The 23,192-nt window shown below is 39.2% G+C and overlaps 1 protein-coding gene across 2 annotated transcripts in view; it reads right to left on the reverse strand.

Moving 5' to 3' along the window:
- Window positions 1–23,192, reverse strand: part of RMDN2 (regulator of microtubule dynamics 2) — a 93,988-nt gene that overhangs the window by 13,815 nt on the left and 56,981 nt on the right. The window contains exons 8-11 of one of the 2 annotated variants that reach the window (XM_082356086.1): window positions 21,734–21,832; window positions 15,594–15,647; window positions 15,425–15,505; window positions 5,013–5,062 (exon numbers count right to left, since the gene is read on the reverse strand). In XM_082356086.1, coding sequence (XP_082212212.1) covers window positions 5,013–5,062; window positions 15,425–15,505; window positions 15,594–15,647; window positions 21,734–21,832 — 284 coding nt within the window. Of the gene's footprint in view, window positions 1–5,012; window positions 5,063–15,424; window positions 15,506–15,593; window positions 15,690–21,733; window positions 21,833–23,192 lie in introns of both variants that reach the window. The other variant, XM_082356087.1, reaches the window with a different exon arrangement.

Here is a 23,192-nt window from a genome sequence, read left to right on the forward strand (position 1 = left end):
CCCACATATATATGGAAAACTGATTTGACAAAGGTGCAAAGGCAAGTCAGTGGAGAAACGATACCCTTTTCAGCAGATGGTGCTGGGACAACTGTATATCCATACACACAACAAATGAACTTCAATCCATAACTCAGACCATATACAAAAATTAACCTAGAATGGGCCACAGATTTAAATGTAAAACCAAAAATTATAACACTTTTCTAAGAAAATATAGGAGAAAATCTTTATGACCTTGGATTAGGCAAAATATTTAGATACAGCACCAAGAACAAGATACGTGAACGTATGAATTGTTTTATCAAAATGAAAAACATTTGTCCTGTGGAACACACTGTTAGGGAAGACAAGCCACATGGAAAGAAAACATTGGCAAATTACACATCTGATAAAAGACTTCTATCCAGAATATATAAAGAATTCTCAAAATTCAACAAAAAAGAAAACAAGTATCTCAATTAAAATAATGGGCAAAAAAGTTGAATGGAGACTTCACCAAAGAAGATATATGAATGTCAAATAAGCACATGAAAAAATGCTCAATGTAATTTGTCATTAGGGAAATGCAAATTAAAATCCCAAGTAGATATCACTACACACATAGACTAGCAGCTAAAATGAAAAAGACTGACTTTATTGTATAACAGAGAACTACATTCAATATCTTGTAATAACCTATAACAAAAAATATGTAACTGAATCACTTTGCTGTACATCTGAAACTAATACAATGTTGTAAATCAACTATACTTCAATTAAAAAAAAAAAAAAAGACCGACCATAACAAGTGTTGTTAAGAAGGTGGAGAAAGTGGAACTCTCATACACTGCTGGTGAGAATGTAAAATCATACTTTGGAAAACAGTTTTGACAGTTTTTAAAAATACTAGACATAAATCAACTATATAATTCAGCCATTCTACTCCTAAGTATCTATCCAAGAGAAATGAAAGCGTATGTCAATTTGAATAATTTATATGACTACTCATATATTTATTTGTAATTATCAAATACTGGAAACTGCCCAAATGTTCATTAACAGGTGAATGGAGGAAAAAAAAAACTGTGGCGTATGTAATAAAACACCCCTCAGCAATAAAAAGGAATGAATTATTATTACACACTATGACATGAATGAATCTCAAAATAATTATGTTGAGTGCAAGAAATCAGACAAAAAAGAAAGTGCATAATGTACAATCCAATTATATAAAAGTCTAGAAAATGCAATTGCTAGTAACAGAAAACAGACCTGTGGTTGGAGATGGGAGGTGCAGGGAGAGTCAGGAGGAAGGGGTTGCAAAGGGGCAAACTTTGCTGTTTATTTGTGGTGATAGTTTCATGGAAATATATACATATATCTCAAAACATATCAAATTGTACACTTTGTACATTTTTTGTATGTCAATTATACCTCAATAAAGCTATTTTTAAAACGTATGATTTGACTTTAGGCATCTAGAGCAAAATATAGGTTTGGGAGCTGCAAAAATCATAGAACATCAAGATATTAACTATATTTGGTTCTAAAATGTGACCTTGTCTTTACTTGTGCAGTGAAATATTCTTGTTAATTGCCCAATCAGTAGGTCATATAGTCCATAATGAGGTTCTCCCTACACACACAGATCAAGTGGAACAAGTCATTTACAACAGGTTTCACCATCCTCCCTTTATTCTCTTTCCTTATCTTGGGGGGAGAAGGTGGAAATATAAAAGCAGATTTAATACAAGGCAAGATACACAACAGGTTGTTGGGAATTTATGATGTGAAACCAGAAAATGGGTATCAATATCCAAAAACACAAGGAAAGATTTTTCTTTGCTCTCTTCTTTTCCTTCTTTCCTTACTATCCCTCTCTACCCACCCCCCCGCCCCATTTTTATACCATTTCTGCCTTTCCCTTCCTTCTTTTTTTCCCTGCTCTCCTTCCACCTTCTGTCTTTTACTCCCCACATCCCCCCATTTGTTGGCAGGATTGCATGGTGGTTCAGACCACAGCTCGGACTCTGGAGCCGACTGCCCAAGTTCAGATCTCATGCTGTGTTAGGCATGGTATTTAATATCCTGTGCTTCAGCTCCCCTATCTGTAAATGGGATAATAACAGAAGTTCCCTCCTCATAGGGTTGCTGTGAGGATTAAATGGGCTAACATAGGCAAAACAGAACAGGTAGAACCATGCAAGTGTTACCATTCTCAGACTTCTTTCCCTCCCTCCCATCCCCCTCCATCTATGCCAAACACATTGGACTCCACTCAGTTAAATGGAAAGGGCCCTGGGTTCAAAGATGGGTTCCAAAGGCATGAGATTCCAAGACCTGGTACCTCATCCTGGCTCAGCCACTCACCAGTTCTCTTAGATATCAGAGATTAAACTGTTTACCGGTAAAACGAGAAGGCTGGTCTAGAAGATCGTCGCTACGGTCCCATCCACCTGTTTATACGGCTTTTTATAATTCAGAAGTATGCAAAAATTATCAGATGAAAAGCTTTTTGACAACTTGCAGGCACAACAGAGATTTTCATGTTACAATGAAGGATATTCAGTACTTAGAAAGATAACTAACATTGCAAATTACATGGACATGACAATTGTTAAAATTTTAGTGGAACACTACGTTACTTCTTTAATGTTTTATGAGAAATTTTAACACGTACCTTATTATCTTCTGAAATCAAACACATTCAAGAAGTTCTGGATCGGAACTCCCCCTTCCCAAAGCCGTGTGCGAACTCTCTTGAAAGTTTAGGAGTTTGTGTACTTTGTCTGTGGTGCAGGCTGTACCGCTGGCTTGGCCTCGGTGACCCACCAGGAGAAATCGTTTCAGAAACACTCGGCAGCTATTCTGTCTTCTCCCAGGTCAGCAGAATGAGTGGTGAGTGAAGCAACTACAGAAGGAGTTCACAGTAGTTCACTTTGTGTGAAATTCACTGGAGTAAGTGAAATAATTTACATATAATGCTGCCATCCGAAAACACTACTCAGCTTTTAAAAGAGGGGGAGGTGGATTTAATGTGGAAACCTCCTTTAGCTGGCTTCATCACACATAGATGCTTTGATTTTATGACTTGATGAAGACTAGCTATGACCAGGCGTGACCCTGGAACGGAGCACAGAACAGGGCTTTGATGTTAATTTGAAGGGGATATGGTATTACCATGGTGAGGAGGGAGATTTCCTTCATTAACCTCCTACTGAAAAATCTGTCCAATGTGTCAGAAATTAACAAGATTTTAAAGATTCAAGTAACTTTTAGAAATGTTACATTCTTATTGGGTCAAGTCCTTATTCAGAAACTGATCACTCAATCAAGGGACATCAGCTTGTCCACTGAAGACACATTGACTACAGGGACCAAATGGGAATTCTGTTAAAACAAGATTGATTAGGTCTTGTTATGTTTCAATTATGATCCCAAGTCCCACCATCACCAAAGAGCGTTCCCGCTGTTTCTCATAATTCTTAGCAGAAGTCTTTGTACCACTCTCTGCTGGAATGAGCTGCTCCTACAAAGCCTACAACGTGGTTGATTCTACATTATTTTCTGCTGCTAGAATCACCTGTCTCGACTTGCACATTCACCTAGCTGTTTAGAGATAGCCCGAGGTAGCCATGGCCTTGTGGATACTGTGTATCAATGAGGGTACCCGTAAAACTCCTGTCCCTTCCAGCTAGTAGTTTCAGTGTTAGACCAATTGTCAGAGTTTGGGCAAGAATCAGTTGGATTGATTTAGGTATCTTGATGGGCCATTATAAAAGACAAGAGGGAGAAACTAGCTCAGTTTGATTAACTGGTATCACTAAGTCAAGGCTTGAAATTGAGTGCGTAAGTGTGTGTGTGTGTCCATGCATTTGGGATAGCAAACAGTAAATTTAAGCTTTGACCTATTTCCAGGATAAGGCTGGTTAAAGGGTAGTGGGGGATCTATAAATCACTGCTAGGTAAGTTCAATTTAAAAATCCTTTTAGTTTAATTATTAAAAATTGGGAAATATTAGAAATCAAACACAACTCCACAGAAATATGAACAACTACCAGTTTAGTGTATTCTAATAGATGATTTTCTACGCACATTTTCATATAGTTGAGATCATGTGCGTATACTAATTTGTGTTCTACTTGAACTTAAGATTGTCTGTGCATTTCCCTATGTCATTTTTGAAATTATTTTTAATGTCAAAATAATATTCTATTACAGTTTTATTCAAATATGGTTAACTGCTTTCTTACTGCTGGACACAGTGTTTTGCTGTAAAAAATAATGCTGTTATGAACATTTGTGCATAAGTGTACTTTCTCTCTTTAAGATTATTTCCATAAAATGAAATTACAAGATTAAAGTTTATATATTTTTAAGGTTCTAGATACATTTTACCAAATGTTTGCGTCAAAATGCCCTCCCAGCAGCAGTGTATGAGAATGGTCCACCTCATGGCATCATTGCCAGCACTGAACGTTTCTTTAAAGAAAAAAAGAAATCCTTGCTAATTTGATGGTAAACAGTATCTGATTGTAATTTTCTTCACATTTTTAAAATTACTAGTTATATTTCCCCTTTTGTATTTCCTCTCCTATCAACAACTTGTTCATGTCCTTTGCCTTTTTTTCCATTTTTCATTCACATTAATGAAATTATTCTGTTTTGTAAAGTCACCATTGAAGCAGCACTAAAACACTCACTTGAGTTCATTTTATTGAATTGACTTAAATATTTTATTTAAAGAAATATTCTGAAGACTATAGTTTAATAGGAAAAATATAAACCGTACATGTTTAAAGATCATTTTGTAGTGACATTATAGGAAATAGATTCCTCCAAATAACATGATTAGTTTTGTAGTGCTACTAGTGGAATGCATTCTGCAGAAACGTGGTTTTGCCTTGATATCTGAGCACATTACCCTTACATCAAAAAAGAAAAAAGGATAATAAAAAAACACAACTTTGATTAGTTTAAATTTTAGTAGACCACATCTGATTTGTTGAAGAGCAAGTTCTTTTATTTACCTCTTCAAGGAAGTGTTTATTTTTTTCACCTCTTTCTGTGCATCTTTATCCTATAAAGAAAATACAAATACACAAAAAGATTTCACACATTCAACCTCATACTCCAGGTACTTTGAAGTAGACTTTTGTTGAATGAGGGAATACTTTTTTGAAGACCATTACAAAGAAACTGTGCATTTCTTAGGACCAGGCATGATTCAGATCTCTGAAAACGTAAGTGATGTGGAGAGTGATTTCCAGGCTCTTCCTCCAGCTGGTCTGGAGTGGTGGATACAGGAAGGGGAGCCCCTTCTATAGAAGCTGACACACTGGATCCACCAGCGTGTTAATGATAACACTGTTTTCTTCTTCAACTATAACATGTGGAAGAGGTCCTGGCCCTAGCAGCAGAATTTGAAGAAATCTGAGATTCCTCTGTAAGATCCAGACAAGATTCCACTGCAAGATCCAAACTACCTACCTTATCAGGTAGTTTATATTTAAGATTAAAAATCATGTAATATGTTTTATAGGACTCCACGTGTGTTATTTCCTTAAAACAAGTGTGGAAGTTAGGAAGAGTGGAAACAAATTCAGATGGTAAGGTACTCCTATGCGCTTTTGTGTTTAACAGACACTTACTGAGCACCTATCAGAAAGGATTTAAGGAATGTAACACATTTAAAATAAACAGATGAGGAAAACTGGACAAGGTAGATTTTGGAAGTAGTTGTTGGCTAGATTTTTTTTAAAACTGTAAGTTCTTCAATAGTTTTAATCATAAACATTAACACACTGATTCTACTGTAGTGTCTGATCAACTAGAAGTATACCTTCTATCAAATCAATATTTTTGAAGGTTGTAAGAAAATATGGTTAATGAATCTATGATAGTGATGCATTATTAAAAGAACTTATAAAAAGCCATAATTCATGTTTATCTTTGTAATCCTAGGGCCAGCTCAGTGCCTGGCACCTAGAAGACTCTAAATAAATGCCTGTTAAACAAGTGGTTAGACACCGGAGCTCAGTAACAATTTCCCAAATCTAGGAACCAATTTCTTATAGACGATGTAGATGTAGATGAGAGACTTATTTCAACTAGATGCCTAAAGAAATGAATATGCTCAAACTACAATAAAAGATTTAAAATTAAGATCATGGCTTAGCAATATTTGCCCTCAGGCACCACACAGAATTCCTTCAACTCCCACCCAATCCAACTGCCAACACACACACACACACACACACACACACACACACACACACAGACCCCTCCCATTTTACCTCCTTCCCAGGGCTTCCACCTAAGTCTTTAATTAATTTACTTTTTTAATGGATAGAGGACACTGGCAGTGTCTTTTAGCTTAAAAAAAAACCCCGCCAACTAAAACCAGCACCTCCAGTCATGCTTTCCTCCATCACTGCCCAAAATGTACCCCCTTCAGACCATGAATCCTCTTCAGTGCTCACCCCAAAACCACTCTTCTCTAGTCTCTCTTCCCTGACTCAACCTCACACTCCTCCCCTTTTTCCAGACAGAGCTCCCTGGAACCTGTTAGAAGACTTGTTTTGAAGTCATTTCTGCATAACCAGCAATGTATTTGCTAAAAGAATATTTCTGAGGGCCTCGGGAAGAGGATGAGGGAGTGGTTAGAGCCAATGGTAGAGGATAATTGCTCTCGACCATTTCTTATAGCTGTTAACAAACTCTTGGTCACTCTCCTTTTACTTTTATTTTTTATGACTTTGGTGCCTTGGTCTCCACACCGAGTTCTGCCACCACTGTTGGAGACTTCACTGTTCCCATGGCCCGTGTATCCCAGCCTTTTAGAAGGGTGTCTCCTCATCTTCCCCACCACCCCCGTGAGTGCACCCTGGGCTGTGTCAGACCTAAAACTGCTCCACCTCTGAAATAGGCATCCTGTTCTCTGAACACTGCCTATCTTTTGGGGTCATTTATCCAATTATGCTCAATACATCAATTTTTCAACCTTCAATAGGTTCATGGAGCAATTTTTTCCTTCTTGTTCTCTTTCAGCTTTCTCCTGCTTTGACTTATTTTCTACCCACCTTAGGTTCCACACCTGCCCACTCTCACTCAAAGACTAAAAACCTTTCTCCCCTGGGGCACTTACCCTGGTTCACTACAAACCTACAAACCCACAAACCCATCGATTCCTCTATCTAGCCTGTGACAAAAGGACAGGACCTTAATGTGCTTTGGATCCCACTGTCTCCGGCTTCCTGGTGACCTAATTTTATCAGTTATCTCCCCCCTCTCTAGTCTTTCTTGAACCCTTCCTTCTTTGCTGGCTCTTTCTCATTACTATTTAAATATGCTCCTAGATTTTCCATCCAAAACAAAACTATTTCTCAATTCAAGCACTGCTTTAACTTCTACCTTACATCTCTCCTCTCTTTCCCATCAAATTATTGGAGCAGTGTCTGCACATACTGACTGGATTTTCTCACCTCTAGTGCTCTGCACTCTGTTGCCTCCTATACTGTTCCACTGAAACAGTCTGGGTTAAGATCACCAATGACACAGGCATCATTAACTTCATCTGCTCATTACAGTCTTGACTTCCCTAGAGTGTCTGACAGAGTTGACCACTTCCACCGTCCCTTGGATTCTGGAGTCCTGTCATCTTTGGCCACTTCTTTCAATCTCATTTGTAGGTTTCTTTTCCTCCCATTACACTGGAGTTTCTCAGGGTTGATCCTTTACCCTCTGCTTTTCACACACTACATAACCTCTCAGGATGATCTCTGCCATACTTGTGGTTTCAGACATTTATATGCCAAATATTCAATCACTTAATGGATCTGAAAATCTCACAAACACAAACTCCAAATGTCCAAAACTGAACTCTCCTTGTCTACCAAATCTGGCTCTCCAATACTCCCTGTGTCCGTAAAGGGTACTGCCACCTGCCCTGGTCAGGTTCCCATGCCAGAAACTGGGATGTCATTCTTGAGTCCTCCATCTCCAATATCCAAGTCCTGTAGACAATACTACCTACAAATCTGTTGAATCAGTCCTCATCTCTTCACTCCTCGCTGCCATCATCTTGGTCCAGGTCATCACCTCATGTTTGTGTCATTGCAGAAGTTATCTAAATGGTATTCCAACTTCCAATTTTGCTCCCCTCCCATCCAAGTCAATCTCCACATGGTAGCTATGGTGTCCTTCTAAAAATCTCATTGTGTTACTTGCTGCTTAAGACCCTCTAATGGTTTTCTCTTGCTTTTAAGAAAAAGGTATACAAGGCTCTCATCTCTTCTCTCTCTCAAGAACTCAACATTTCAGCAATACTGTACCCTTGATACAGTGCTTTTTCACATATTTCTCAACTCCAAGCCTTTCTATTTATCTTTCTATTTCTATTTAATAAAATATGGTGTGTATACCACCCGCATCAGTATCACCTGGGATATTTGAATCACTTATAAACTGTGCTTATTTGTCCATGTTTCCATTCACCCTTGCCATGTGGGTACATATTTAAACACAAATAGAATAATTAGAACACATGTTTTGTATTCTACGTTTTTTCCGTTACATTAAAAGGTATTTTCTGATTAAACAAAGTCCTTGTAAATACGTTTAGAGCTGCGTACAAAATTGAAACTGATCAGCTGATCAACAGCGATGCAGTAAAGGAAAATGCCTCAATTACTCACCATAATGTTTCATGATTTTTTTAAAGACAAATACTCATGTATTAGATTTTTCATCAACAACTCTTATTAATCTACTGAGGGGTTATCACATTGTTTATTACATCTCACCAAAATCTGCATTCAACTTTTCTAAGAATGCATCACAGTTCTACATCTTTACATGGCATTATTTTCAGTAATATGTCATTTGGCAGAAGTCTAATTATATGTTGAATTGTGTACTAAAGGGTTCTTCTTGATAGTTTTTTTTCCCCAGAGTACGAATTTTCTTATATAAAATCCAGATGAAGGCATTTCTACATTGACTTGAGGCCTAAGGAACTCCCAAGTGTGAGAACTTTAAGGCTGACTGAGGTGAGATCATTTCATTCATGACACTGAGAGTGCCTGATACAGTAAAAGTCCTCACATGCCCTGGAGTGCTGCTCTATGAGTAATGGGTTTCCCATGTTTATTTCATTGAATGGCTTCTCCAGCATGAATTGTCTGGTATTTCCCAAATGGCTTCCTCCTCCTGGTAAAGACTTGCTGCGTCCCTTCCTGTTTGACTCTGAGTTTTCTGTGCAGACCAAGGCTTGAGAGATGGCTGAAGGCTGCAGCGTCTCTCCCCTGCGTGAACTCTCTGGTGTCTATAAAGGTTAGAGCTGGGACTGAAGTTTCCTCCAAATTCATTACGTCTCTAGGGTTCCTCTCCAGTGTATGCTGTTTCATGGCTAAGGTTAGAGCATCAACTAAAGGCTTTACCACATAGATGATATTCTTATGGCTTCTCTGCAGTGTGATTCACTTGTGTCATTTGAAGGATGAATTATTACTGGAGGCATTTCCGTAATGATCACAAAGGGTTTGTCTCTGGTGTGAACAAAAGGTAGCTCTCTGGCTGAAGTGTTTCCCACATTTGTTACATTTACGGGGTTCCTCTCCAGTGTGAGTTAACACTTGTTGAGTCAATGTGGAGCTGTGAGTGAATATTTCCCCATTCTCATTATATTCAGAGAACTCCTCTCCAGTGAGAAATCTCTGCTACTGAGGAGACGAGAGGCTGTTAAAGGTTTGTCCACATCCATTCATCTATTCATTCTTCTACATATGAATTTTATGCCCATTCATTCAGTGATAACCTCTAGTTAAAGTCTTTGCCACACTGGTTACTTTCACAGTGTGTGTGACTCTGCTGCAGGTACAGAAGTTTTCTCCTTTGCAGCATGTCCACTGTATAGTTATCTGAGTAATTTTGAGGCCTTCATTATGTATCAAGCACTTGATGTTTGACCATATTTATGCAAACGTCCTCTTATAAGAACCCAGACTATGGTTGTGAGCTCAGGTTACTCCTTTCTTCCCCAAATTCAAACTATCCAAACCTTTCTGCTGAGACAGCATACTTTCACCTCAAACTGAAGTCATGAGATTGTTCTGCATTCCTCACTTACCCCACTCGCGGATCAGTTCTAATGTAGAGAAACAGACCTCACCCTCACGAACTTATCGTGACGTTAGATGGCTCCTTCCAGCAGATATTCTGCAGGGAAGTTATGTCCTAGTTTTTAAGACTTTCCAGCCTAGACTCTGGCCTTGGGGAAATCTTCTCCCTCCCCCACCTCAGCTCTTCCCCTTGAACCAACTGGGAAGTCACATCTGATTTTCAGAGCTCATACCCAAGGGAGACCCAATGACTAATGTTTTCTAGCATCATGTCTCTGTATGGCTTCCCCTGAGATGCATCCAGCAGGCCCATTCTTTCTGAGTAAAGTCCACAGCCATGTCCTCAAAGGCCATCATTTCCTGTGGTTGCAATGCCAAGAACCCAACTACCACCTGCCTTCCTCTGTTTTCTTACCCAGGGACAGTCTGAGCACTAAGCCGGCAGAGCAGAACTCAATGGACAGAAACCTGAGTGAGTCACATTGATAGTGAGGTTGCTGTCATCACACTCTGCAGCTCAGAGCTTCTTTCTCTCTAGAAAAAGGACAGGAATCCATATTTTTAACAAGCCCCCCATACCCAAGAAGGTCTTAAAGATTTAAACCATTGGGTTTAAATTCTAATTTCCTTAGAATCTCAGGTTACCTATCAAAACCTCAGGAAGGCCTTTCTTAGCCCCCGGTCCAGGTTGCAGTTCCAGTTTTATTTTCTCATAAATCTCTGCGCTTTTATTTCCATTACACTCCTCACACTTTACTGCTATTACTTGTTCAGTGCCTGCCTTCTCCACTAGACTACAGAACTCATGGTGGCAAGGACAGGATCTGTTTTTTTTCTCACTGTATCCCAAGCCTCTGGCAGAGCATCACCATATTTGCAAGATAAACGAATAAAGGTAATTTTTTTCACTCACTCAAACACACATTCAAAAACATAGATTTATTTGATCTGAAAGAGTCAGAAAATATTATGTTTTGATTAAATACATCAATGCTTTCTGCTAGAGAGATAAATAAGAGAGAGACTCATTTATATTAAATCATTACGCTCTGAGCATTTGGGTAATGATTTATCAAACATCAACTTTACTAGACTGCATACTGGTTAAAAATAACTGATCCCAAACTGATGCTACATCATCAGTTATTTTAAGAAAATTAATTACAAGGAAGGCTAAGAAATTTCTTTAAGGTATTTTTAAGATCAACTTAAAGAATACAGCTAAGGCCATTATATACTGAGAAAGCTTAAGAAATAATATATTTCGAATGCAGACGAATAGAAGGTAGGAGACAAAAGAGTAGAAATAGGAGGGTGTAAACAGAGTAACATTGCCTGCCTATAATTCACGAAATGTCTGTTCAGACAGTGGGAAAATCCACTCTGTCCACTCTGAAATGGCTTTATTAATTTTTTTTAATGTATAGGAAGAATTAATTCTCCGGGCATGGATAGCACAGATGAGTTAATGCATAAGATACACATTTAAACCAGAAAGAAACAGGCAAATATGAATTTCTAACAAATGAGACCCTGGACAACATTGCTGGATTTTGGGAAGTGATCCAGCCACCCCTCTGAGTTGTAGCATCCCTAGAACAGGAAGACAGGTGAAGAGTTGTGGACTAACTATACTTTCTAAACTTACCTGAAAAACCGATGTCTTAATTAAGATAAGCAAATATGAGGTCTTAACTAAGATAGAACATTTAAAGTAGAATTAGGATTTTAGGGAATTCCCTGGTGGTCTAGTGGTCAGGGCTTGGCATTCTCACTGCCGGGGCCCTGGGTTCGATCCCTGGTTGGGGAACTAAGAACCCCTAAGCTGTGTGGTGCAGCCAAAAAAAAAAAAAAAAAAATTAGGGTTTTATTATTAAGAGTGGTTACTGCTCTGAGTCAATAACTTGGACTCTTCCTCCAGGCAAACAATTTTCAGGCTGCCAGGGTTGTCGTTATTTCACTTAGTGATCATCCTCACACTGCCTTAGACACAGGAATCCCTTTTATTTTAAAAGAAGGAATGTTTCTCAGGAGCTGACATTACTTATCTAGGGTCAAGAAAAGTCCACATGAATAATAAAATACTGTAATTTCAGATTCTGGAACTGCAAAGTGGCTTATGTGCATGAATCTGGGCTCTAGAGGCCCAAGGGCTGACATTCCCGACATTAAATGCAGTATGATGAGCTCCAAGCTCCTTGATAAGGACAGAAGTCACGTTCACAAATGACTGCGATGCCAGGAAGAGGGTACGAGTGCCACAGAAAGAAGCACAAATGTTATGCAAGTTCACAGGAGGGAGAGAAAACCGATGGCTGGGCTGCCTTCGCTGTGATGAGTGCCAATGCTAGATATTTTGGAAATAAATAAGTGGGTCAGCAAAATCACTAATGGGATATACTTCAACTTGGAAAACCTTTACAGAGAGAGTGGGTACTATAGATAACTTGCCTCATTCTATTTTCTAACTGAAAAAGAAATTGAGATATTCCTGACAGTACATTAACCACTTGAAAAAAAACTGCTAGGAATACAAATCACTGGAAAAAATAAGTAATGCGGGAAATATCTGCTAAAGCTGTTTTGCTTATTACATAAATAGTTCCACACTGCTCAGCTTTCTTAGTTACATTTATCACCAGTTCTATTTATTATTACTATTAGCACTATTATTGAGTCTTCCTACCAGTACTTACTGAGTCCTTGTTATGTGCCAGGCAATACATTTGGCACTAGGAAGAGAGTGGTGAATGAAACACACTTGGTTGCTACTTTCATGGACCAACCACACAAATAACTATATAATCACAACTGTGCTAAATGACATGAAGGAAAAGTATGAGGTACTTTCTTGCCTGGGGGTGTCAAGGAAATCTTTCCTGAAGAAATGACATTTATGCTGAGGCTTGAAGGATGAGTAGGAATAAAGCTGGTGAAGGGAATGGAGGGTTTGTAGGGGAATGTTTCCAAAAGAGGGAACACTGTGCCCCAAGGGCGCAAGGCGGGAAAGAACACAGCGTAGAGGAGGGGAGACAGGGGAACATATGAAGCTTTAGAGATTGGTAGCAGCTAGATCAGAGCCCTGAAGGGCATGCTAAAAATTTTGAACTTCATCCTAAAAGCTAAGGGTTTTCAAGCAGTGAAGTGACATGCGAAGTTTATGTTTAATCTGTGGCTTTGGCTGATAATGGGAGCCAAGAATGACTGGGCAGGGGGCAAGAAGCTGTGAGACCCGTTGGGAGGCTCTCATGATCGTAGCTCAGGTGAAAGAGGGTGGTGCCCTGCTTGGAGTGGTGGGTGGAGAGAGAGAGAGAGAGAGAGAGAGAGAGAGAGAGCATTTGGATGACTCAAGGCAAGTATTAGAAGAACTCCGAGAACTTGGTGACTGGGTAGACATCTGGGTTTGGAGGCTGAGGGATAAGGATGTGTCAAGGATCATTCCCAGCTTTTCTAATTGGGTGGGTGGAGGTGCTATTTACTAAGAGGGGCAGATGAAGGAAGAGCAGGTGCAAAGGCCTAATGACTAGTTGAGTATGAGATGTCTAGGAGTCATCCAAGCAGAGATGTCAAGCAGGACGTTGGACAATCAGGTCCAGACTCAGAGGAGAGGTCTAGAGATGCAAATTTGAGGACCCCTGGCAGGTACGTAGTATTTGAAGCCATGGAGGATAGGTTTGGCAGGTAGGGAGGAGGAAAGGGGAGAGAAGACTTAGGGACCAAGGATCAAACCCTGAAGATGGTCAATATTAGCCCTCCTGTGAGAGCGCTGAATGTCATGCATAAACATTTGCATATCAAACCAGGTACCTCACTATCATATTGTACTTTAATCTCATATTCTAATAAGAATGCATAGACACTCAGCTTAAAATGACTGCATGCAACCCAAAGTGGCATCGCTCAGGAGAGACGTAAAAGACAGTAGGGTCCCAACCACTAACACGGAGCAAGCAACGAGAGGGACAAAATCTGTTTCCTGCTGAAAAAGTTACACAAACTGTCTTTTAGATAAAGAGTGCTGTTTTATATTTCCTATTCACCAATGGAGCCAACTAGGGATTAGAGTTAGAAGGATAATGAACCCCGTAGGAAATCCCAAACATAGAAGCAGGCCGAGCCCTTGCGCAGGTGGCTGCTGATGAGCCCTGTATAGAGACACAGGCATCCCTGAACCGGGAAGGTCCTGGGCAGGTCTTGTTTCACTTCCTCTTTCCAGACTTATTTCCCATGACTGCCCTGAATATTTCTTCCACTCCAGGCAAACAAACCTTTGGTTTTCCACCTCTGTACTTTTGTTCACGACCCGTGACGTGCTTCGCCCACACCTCCACGTTATATACGTCTTTCCAGGTCCACCTCTGATGCTATCTGATCTCTTCCAGGTGAAAATAATTTCCCCCTTTTCAATATGTCCATAACCAATTATTTGTACCTCTCTGAGCACTTCATGCTTTCTACCCTGAGCTCCCTTTATTTGGATATATACCTTATGTTCCCTTCTAGGCTACAAGCTCCTAGAGGGCAGTGGGCATGTCTTACGTGTTTATGTTCCAGATCACAACAAACGCTGAAGCCTGTATTGCTCCAACAGAGAAGAGGAGGAGTACTTATTTCTGAGGCATTTCTATTCAGTTGCGATTCACAGGCTGATAATGTTTATGTGCTATGAGAAGGGAGCAGGAAAACATTTATTTATTTCCTTTTGTTCCCGCAATTCCAGTATACAGGAACACAGGCTGAATTGCTAATGCTGTGAAACTCCTAAAACTTAGAGCACATCCAGAATTCCGAATTAGCGGGAAAAAGAAGCAATGCGACAGCTTCTTTTTCATTAATGGTGTTCAAAGACCAAGAAAATGTTAGTACATATTTTTAGTCCTCTTCACGGCCTTGGACAGCCACAGCCTGCTGTGCGCTGGGGACTGACAGTGGCAACTGCCCAGAGCCTCCTCCTGCTGTAAGGCGGCAGCCTGTCTAGCTTGTTTGCTGCCTACCCCAGTTTAATCACCAGCTCCCCAGAATTATGCTGTCCTCCATCCTTCCTCGGGGGGTTCATCCCACTCCCTGCTGTGTAACACCTAACATGCATCACAATGTTTTAACTGTTAGCCCATGATTTGTGTGCTCCTTAAAGATACAAGGGGTCTCCTGGGGAAGGGTTACCTACAGCAATTTTTAAAACGTCATAGTACATGTTAAATCCAAGTCAAAATGTTTTAGGACAGCAAAAAACTCCAGATGTATCTAAGCCAGTTGTTCATATTTGAGGCTGGAATCGTACTAATAAAATAAGAGTGCTCCTTGTCACCGTGTGGACTTACCTCTTTGGTAACACAAGGAAGCAACACTGCCATATTACAGAACTTCACAGCAGTATCTGTTTGTTCAAGATCAATATAACACTAGAAATGAAAAAATAATCAATATGAAGCGTAATCACATATTTGTGTAATGAAGTCAAAGTGATCTTAAAACTGTGGTCTTCATTACCTTGGCCAAGAACATGTAATTGGACTTAGAAAACCCAGGGTGTAGTTCTTCGACCTGATTTTCAGAGAAAACAGAAAAGAGAATAACAGGGAAATACTAAAACAATAAGTAAAGAAGATATATTTCAATAAATCAGACATTAACCAAATTGCCCTAAGAATTTAGGATGGTTGTGTCACATCTGAATCATTTTATTAACTCAAGTATCCTTTGGGTAGAAATATAGCTTTTGAGCTTATCCATTAAAATAGAATTATTATTGTGGTCATAAAGCTTACAAAGCAATGAGGTACTTTAAGATTTTGGGATTCCTTTGTATAACCATCTTCCTCACTTCCCCTTCTCTATCTTTTGCTTTTTTTCTTTCAGGGACAAAACAACTGGTGGTACACTCTCCCCAGGACAAGTCCCTACAATCTCTTTGGGAAGCAAGAGTAGAGCGTGACTGGTATCCCATGGCAAGCATCTTCCACTACATTAATATTTGATTTCTTATGATTTCAACACACTCCATATGAGCTGAATAATAACTGAGGTCCATCACATCAAGTTCTTTTAAAGAAAACGCAGATGCTTAAAATAACTAGTCGAAGTAGCAGACCTCCTTGCAGATTTTAATAAGTGGGTATTATAAAGGTACTTTACCCCTCATCTACTAATGTCTTACGTACCAGTTCCTTTTCTCTATCTCTGGTAAATAAGAATTCCGCCAGGTATGTGGTGTTGCTACTAGAGAGCTCTTCTTAGAACCTAAGTCAATCTTTGCATTGGAGCCAGGTTTTGCTGTTGTAAAGGTCTGTGCAAGGAAGCTCCCAACCCGACCCGGCCCCCAACACAGAAGGACACAGAACCCAGAAGAAGGATACTTTAAAACATTTATAAAAATATGCTTGTTTTACAACACACTAACAATCCAGACATTTCCAAAATTAAAAAGTAAAAGTTTCTCTGTTTGAATTTTATTCTCAATTACGATCTCAGCCCCCAGGGGTAACCACTACCAACAGTTTGACAAATGCATCCTACAGACCTTTTACCAAGCAGAGGAATCCGCCCCCTCCAAAGGGAACTGATTTTTGAAAAAAAACTTTTTAATGGGACCATTTCCTACATATTGGTCCAAAACTTTTTCCCCACAACATACCACAGATACATTTTTGTGTTCACATACAAGATCTCCCTCATTGTTTCTAAGAGCTGCATTTCATACTACACATATACCATAATTAAATTAAGCATTCTCCCTTAGACATTTAGACTTATTTTTCACTATTACTAATAATGATCAGCGAACATACTTGCTCCTATATGCTTGTGTGCATGTGATTACATGTGTAGGAGAGATTCCCAGAAGTTGAATTGCTGAGTCAAAGGATACATACATTTTAAGGATGGATACTAATGGAGGGGAAAGCAAGACCTAGGGTGCTGAGGAGCGTTCCAACACCTTACAGGAGCACATCCCTTGTAAAGGCCATTTACTCTCTACAGAACCCCAAAGAGAAGGGTCCTGGGAGGAAGAGGAGGACAAAATCTCTTGGGTTGGGAAGCCAGACTGGGTGTACCTCTTTCAGACCTAGCAGATGAACAGCATGTGGATCTGGCCTAGAGCCTGCTAGTGAAACAGCAAGGCTGCGGACAGACTGAAGGAAGTCCAGTCCTGGCCAGAGTCCTGAAAGTCCTATAGAGCCATCCATGGCGCTGATGGGTTCTGGTTCTCCCACTTCCTCTCTTCTTGTCCGGTTATTTCCATTGTAACTCTTTGAGTTTACTAAGTGCATTTCTTGAGCCACGCTAATACAATTTTTGCATATTTACAAAATAAATAAGTCACAGGTATGAAATGTATGGTGTGGGGAATATAGTTAGTAATTATGTTATATCTTTGTGACAGATGGTAACTAGACTTAACGTGGTGATCATTTTGAAATGTATAGAAATATCGAACCACTATGTTGTGCACCAGGAACTAACATAGTGTAGCAAGTCAATTATACTTCAAAAACAAACAAACTCATAGAAAAAGAGATCAGATTTGTGGCTACCAGAGGTGGGGGTGAGGGTGTTGGGAGGGGAGAGGAATTGGATGAAGGCAGCCAAAAGGCATAACTTCCAGTTATAAGATAGATAGTACTAGGGATGTAATGTACAACAGGATCAGTATAATTAACACTGCTTATGTTATATATGAAAGCTAAGACAGTAAATCTTGAGTTCTCACCACAAGGAAAATATTTTTTTTCTATTTCTTTAATTTTGTGTCTACATGAGATGATTGATGTTCACTAAACTTACTGTGATAATCATTTCGTGATGTATGTAAGTCACATCATTACGCTGTGCGCCTTAAACTTATATAGTGCTGCATGCCAATTATACTTCAATATGAGTGGAAGAAAAAAAAAGGACCTAGAGTAAACTTTATTCGATTGTACCTTCTATGTCCAGTAGTTGCCCCAGTTCTGAACAAATCCTATCTAAGTAACTTGCCCCAACATATGCACATAGCAGCTTCTTATTTCTTTAATGTTGGCATTTTAATTCTGCATATACACCTTAACACTTATGTCTAATTAACCAGAATGATCATAAATCAGAACATCTCTTTTTGTACTCATGGTTAAAAAAAAAAAAGAAGTCCAAAGGAACATAGGCAGGCTAGTACCAACACCTAAGTCCTAAAACGGAGCAGATCCTGACCTTTGCCAAAGGCCTTAGCTGAATAACAAGGAAGGTAGTGTTACTCAACAGAATGTTCTGATTAAGGGGCAGTTTCTAGCTATGCTCTTATAACACTATCATAACACCTGGCAGAGAATACTGTACCTGTTTACTTCATCTTGGTTGTCCAAGTTCCCTGGAGGCAGGAGCTGTGTTGGTCATTTCTGTGTTCCCTTCATTTGGACTAGGTATGTGCTTAATAAACATTGCTGAATAAATTAGCTTTGTTTTTAAAACATCTCATAACCTCGTGCAGCAGCCCTCTGTCATATCAAGGCACAGAAGACAGCTCTGCAGCTGGTGGAACCACTAAGGAAGATTCAGGGATCATGTGACTGCAAACAGTGAGTGACATCAGGGTGGCCAACATTGCCACACCTGTCATTTACTACACACACCAATCCAGTGGTTCTTAACCATGCCATGGGCTGCACATGAAGGACCTTGAGAACTTTAAAAACACTGATCAAGCTTTAAAAACACTTACCATATGACCTCACAATTCCACTCCTAGGTATTTATCCAAGAAAATTTAAAACATGTCTACACAAAAGCTTGCAAATGAATGTTCATAGACGTTTTATTCATAATAGCCCCAAGCTGGGAACAACTAAAACATCCACCAGTAGGTAAATGCATAAGCAAATGGTGGTATATTCATATGATAGAATATTACTAGGCAAACAAAAAGAACTACAGATCCACTCAATAAAATGACTGCATCTCAAAACATTATGCTGAGCAAAAGAAGCCAGACACACACAAAGTACAAACTGTAAGATTCCATTAATACGAAATTTCAGAATAGGCAAAACTAAGTTATAGTGACAGAAAGCAGATCAGTGGTTGCCTGGGGCACAAGCCAGGGGTAACTGACAGCAAAGGGGCAAAGATAGCTCTTCAGGGTGATGGAAATGTTCTGTATCTTGAAACGGAGATGGTTATGTGAGTATACAAATTTGTCAAATTTCACTGAACTGCACACATAAAATGGGTATATTTGATTGTATATAAACTATACCTTAATATATTCAGAGATTCTGAAATAATTAGTCTGGGTTGTGGCCTGGGCTGGCATCTTTTAAAGCTCTCCAGATGATTCTAAGGTATAGACAAGGTTAAAAACCACTGACCGAGGGAATCATGCCATAATTTTGGATGAGGTGGGAAGCATGCTATAGTTTGAAAAAAGTCCAGCAGGGAATTCACAGATGACTCCTGGTCTAAAACCACCTCCCTAGATGCTTTGAGACTGTGGAGGACCAGATTTCACCTGTTACACGAGCAAAATAATAGCAACATTTATTTTTAGTTAGAGCATTTAATGTGCTAGACCCTGGGCCAAGAAAATTACATGCATTATTTTATGTAATTTTCACGAAAACCAGATGAAGTAGGTATTATTATGCCTACTTTACAGATGAAAAATTTATGATTGGGAGAAATAAACATGCCCATGTCATACATATAGGAAAAGGTTTGGGTCTCAAACTGTCTGATTCCAAAGTCAGTGCTCTTGGCCTCTACAGGACTGAACTGGATGGCTCTGGGGACTCATTCCTGTGAACCCTCTTTGGAGGCATGGAGTCGGTGCAGAAGTTCTACAGTCTGGGTTCCAGTGACACGACTCCCTGTTGGGACCAGGGGGTTGCAGACTCTCCTGGGCTGTGGGATCCAAGGTGTGCGCTGTTTCCTTTTCCTCTCCTCCCCGTCCCAGACTTCTTAGTTCCTCCACAGCCTTAGCCTCCTCAGTACCCTCAGGTGTTGCAGTAAATACGGGGAGAAGCATTCCTGATGCTTTCTCACCCTCTTGACAAACACCATGGAACGCATTTCAGACAATCTAAGTCATAACTAAATGGTGAGGTCGCAAAGATGGTCTGCCAAGGTGTTTACATTTTAATGAAGTTAAAACTCTGTGAGCTTTTATTGAGCACTTATGAGTTGCTGGACACTCTCTAAGCAATTTGCTTGTATTAACTCATTTAATCTTCACAACAACACTATGAGTCAGGTATTATTACCTCCATGTTATTGATTAAATTGAGAGAGAGAGAGAGATTAAGTAACTTGCTCAGTGTTAATCAGCCAGTAAGAAATAGAACTGGGATTTAACCAGGTGCTCTGGTTCCAGAGTTTGCAATCCTTACCCTACATTATTGTGCTTCTTACTACTTTTATCTGCGTAATACTTCAGGTGCATAAGCACCTTAAGAACTTTCATGCAGTGTCCTGAAAACCTGACCCTCCAGTTATAACTTTGATACTATGAGAAAATGGATTTCAAATTCGAATAAATTTTTTGCTAATGAACATAGCACCTTTTATAAATCATTTATCTTAAATGCACCATGATCTCTCTTCTTGTAAAATTTAACATGGGAGAACTAATTCTCAATGGTAGAAAAAAGGTGAAGTGATGATAATGCATTCCTATCTTTGACCTGCCATTGTGTGACACTGGAAAAAATTACATTCCTGAGGTCTTGTTCTGTTATAAAACAAAAAAGACCACACTAAATAAAAAATAAGAAACATACAGCCCTTGTACTTGTATTCCCATACTTTTTTCCATTGGGCTCATGCTTGATCTTAGAATACTTATTTTTTCACTGTTCAGAGAAGAGAAGTGCAATGCAACATATTTGCCATCTTAGATTATATGATCTCTAAACTCCCTCTCAGTTCTACAAAATCAATCCCTAAAATATAACAAAAAATATTAGCCTGTACAATATGTTGGACAATTACCAAAATCAGAGCCTGATTTTGTCTATATTGTTACAAACCTGAAGTAGGCAGGTGGTGAAAGAAAAAAAATCTTAGTATCTATAAGATTCCATAATTGGTTCCAGAGAAAGATGAAGAGATTAGCCCAACAGAAAGTTGGTTAAATGGGTGAATGTATTACACATTTTCATGTGTGCATACACACAAATTACTATTTAGAGTTTTATCAGCATAGCAATTGTACATTTTAAGACAGGAATGAAAATACTGGTTTGGTCTGATGCCCCACGAATGTTCCATAGAACTGTCTGCAATTCATAGAGTGATTTTTTAAATAACTCCTCTTCTTGGCAACTTTTAGTTCTTTAAGATTAAACTGGTTCTATATTAGGATAATGAGGAGTATTTAGGACCAAATCTAATAATCAGGGCATGAATGCTTTTGCACATATTCACACGACCTGGAAAGCTACACTGGATTTGGCAGTAAGGGCTGCCACACCCAGGACCTAGGGCATAACTATGATCTAAGAAGTAGTTTGGACATGCCAAAATGAGGACTCAATCTGGGCTTTCAGTTAGAAATCAACAAATGGAGAAGAGAAAGATTTCCTTGACAGCAAGAGTAGGAGAGCCTGGTACAGATAGGAGCCAGTTTGACACTGAAATAATGGATAGACAAAATATACCTTAAGGAAATTTTGCAAAGCTTCCTGTACAGTTGCGGATGGTATTTTTCCAAACAGAGTAGCAGCCATTTTTTTCTCAATCCAGCTCAGTTTTGAGACCTGCAAATATAGAGCAAATCACTCTTAGAAAGTTGTTCACCTTTTGAATGAATAATCTCTCCCCAGTTAGATGAGTGTGAGATATCACCTTTATGGTATTAATATTTTGCCTTCCTTTTTTCATAATTCAAACAAACTGTGAGCTCTAAAAGCATTGGTTACCAAACCAATTTGAAATACTCATAAGGTTTGTGTCCAATGAGGGAAAAAGGGGGTGGGGGTGGGGATTAATGCTGATCCCCTTTGTTCATGTGCTTCTTGATCCTGAGATGACGCATAGTATTTCTTTGCACAGGGTGTAGTAGCTACAAGACCCTACCTTTGCTCTCTTGCCACATTTTCCATGCTGCCAACCTGACCCAGAATGCAGCATCTCAGAAATGTAAACAGAACGAGGGTCCTCAACCCACGAGGAGTGTACAGTGAGGGCCTGGTATAAATATTTATAATTCAGGAGAATTTTTTTTAAACCCGATAAACACCAAAATTAAACCTCATATTACCATTTGCTTTTTGCTTTCTTCTTAAATTTTTTCACTTTTCCCAAATATCAATAATAGATATATAACATAAAAGATTAAAAGGATTCAGGGGACTTCCCTGGTGGCACAGTGGTTAAGACTCCACACTTCCAATGCAGGGGGTCTGGGTTCAATTCCTGGTCAGGGAACTAGATCCCACATGCATGCCTCAACTAAGAGTTCTCATGCCACAACTAAGGAGTCGGTGAAACGCAACTGAGGAGCCCACCTGCCACAACTAAGGAGTCCAGGTGCTGCAACTAAGGAGCCAGCGAGCCGTGACTAAGGAGCACACCTGCTGCAACTAAGAAGCTGGTGAGCCACAACTGAGGAGCCTGAGAGCTGCAACTAAGGAGGCCGCTGGCCACAACTAAGACCTGGTGCAACCAAATAAATAAATAAATAAAATAAATATTTTAAAAAAAGATTCAGAAATGAATTCTTAAAAGGGTACTATGCTCTCCCAATCCTATCAAGTGTCTTCCTTCCCAGTCCCATCTTCTAGGGTTCTAGGTAACCATTAACCTCTATTTAAAAAAAAAAAAATTCCATCAATATTTTATAATAACTATAAATGGAGTGTAACCTTTAAAAATTGTGAATTACTATCTTGTACACCTGAAACTGACATAATATTGTACATCAACTTTAGCTCAATAAAAAAAAAAAAGAGGTACAAACTACTATATATAACATAAATAAGCTACACGGATACACTATACAGCACAGGGAATATAGCCAATATTTTATAACTTTCAATGGAGTATAATCTATAAAAACTATGTTCACTATGTTCTACACCTGAAACTAAGATAATATTGTAAGTCAACTATACTTCG

This window comes from Balaenoptera borealis (genome assembly GCF_965194805.1).
Source record: "Balaenoptera borealis genome assembly, chromosome: 15".
Classification (NCBI taxonomy): Eukaryota; Metazoa; Chordata; class Mammalia; order Artiodactyla; family Balaenopteridae; genus Balaenoptera; species Balaenoptera borealis.